This window comes from Brassica oleracea, chromosome C2, assembly GCF_000695525.1.
Source record: "Brassica oleracea var. oleracea cultivar TO1000 chromosome C2, BOL, whole genome shotgun sequence".
NCBI classification, from domain to species: domain Eukaryota; kingdom Viridiplantae; phylum Streptophyta; class Magnoliopsida; order Brassicales; family Brassicaceae; genus Brassica; species Brassica oleracea.
In genome coordinates this window covers 29,960,347-29,961,981 of record NC_027749.1, presented here as the reverse complement: position 1 = coordinate 29,961,981, position 1,635 = coordinate 29,960,347, and the positions used below count along the sequence as shown (strand labels likewise).

Here is a 1,635-nt window from a genome sequence, read left to right as displayed (position 1 = left end):
TTCGATTATGGGTTCTTAGGTTTTGAATTACCTTTTAACCTTAGATGATTGTTGAATCGGACCACCAAAGGAGTTGAGCCACGAGCTGGACACGAACGGGACGCGAGCTGGAATGGATCGAGTCGCTTCTATCGGGTCGCGGACGTCCTTTGTTGCTTGATCAGGAACGCCTTGATCGTCGGACGCGAGCTATCTGATGCTGTCGCGAACGAGGAAGAGGTTGCGTGCTGGAGCTGCTCTTGGGTCGCGAACGTCTGAGCTAGGATCAGGAACGCCTTGGGCTGAAGCTGATCGGGGACGCGAGCTGGAACAGATGCGGGAACAAGGGACGCGATCGGGGTTTAGGGTTCGTCGGATCGCCGGCTAGGGTTAGGGTTTTAGGGTTTTTCGATTTGGGTATTAGCTTAGAGATTTAGAGTTTCGTGCTGATAATGTGTTATGAAAGTAATGGAAAAGTCTATCTTTATTCATAACATAGAGGTTCCTTATATAGAAGATTACACCGTGATAGATAAATGAAAAGATTACATGTCATCCACAAATCATTAATTATATTGGCTATCAAGAATTACCTCTTCTTTTCCATGGATATTTTGAAAGAATATAATTAAGAGAAACTGGGTCGCATGCAAACCTCAAAATTATTTGGTTTTCTATTGTTGCAGGGATCGTCTCTTCTAAATTGTAGGCAAAAGGAAACAAAAGAAACACTAATTTTAAAGCAACACATCCACTTGATTGGTTCAAGACTTCAAACAATGAATGAAGCCATTTGATCAAGTCTTTCATAAATCTTACCTGTTTGTTTTAAGAGACCACAACAACTCAATACTAAGAGCTCTCAATCATTCTACGCAAATAAGAATCTATCACATGAAAGTTATGGCATTTGACATGCATTACTTCTAAACATCTTCACATATATTGGATTTTGTACTATATTAAACAAGAGGATAAAAATGACTCATCAGACCTAAACTCTACTCATGGCTTTCAGGAGACTCAGCACCCGGGTTTGGATTGTTGAAGCCACCACCACCACTTGGTGGAGCAGCAGCTGGATTTGTAGGATACGAAGGAGGAGGCGGAGGAAGAGGAAGTCCATTATAATTGGGTGGTGGTCCACCACCTTGACCTGGTATTGGAGCCATTCCTGGTGGCCTTAGCATACCGTTCTGTGAAGGTGGAGGTAGAGGAGCACCAAGCGGTGCCATCATCTGTGGTACTCCCGGAGGAGGCATGTAACCTGGCAGAAGTACAAAGGATTACATGTCAATTCAAAAAACAACTGAATGCAAAGAAGAACTGAAACATCTAGATATGAACAACATAATTTTAAAAAATGGATTCTTCACTAAACCTATTTCATAAGAGTCATCATGATACATGCTTCTCGACTCGACCCACCTATATAGATGCAGTTCTTCACTAAGCTTATTTCTCATCACTAGTCTTTTCTAAGTATTACTTACTACGATAGTGTTACTTCCTAAACCTTGGTAATGTAACTCGGGAAACAAGGCAAGTTGTTAACAGAAACTACCTTGAGCAGGCATCATGGGTCTAGGCAGGAGAGGAGGTCGCATCCCCATAGGCATAGTTCCAGGTGGTGGCATCATAGGAAGGCGAGGTCTA

General features: G+C 42.6%; 1 protein-coding gene across 1 annotated transcript in view; it reads right to left on the bottom strand.

The window, feature by feature from the left end:
• Positions 1 to 948: 948 nt before the first annotated feature.
• LOC106323975 (U1 small nuclear ribonucleoprotein C-like) overlaps positions 949 to 1,635 on the bottom strand; it is a gene marked incomplete at its 5' end in the record, with an annotated part of 1,422 nt that continues 735 nt past the window's right edge. The window contains 2 exons of the mRNA XM_013762009.1: positions 949 to 1,246; positions 1,544 to 1,635. Coding sequence (XP_013617463.1) covers positions 981 to 1,246; positions 1,544 to 1,635 — 358 coding nt within the window. The remainder of the gene's footprint in view (positions 1,247 to 1,543) is intronic.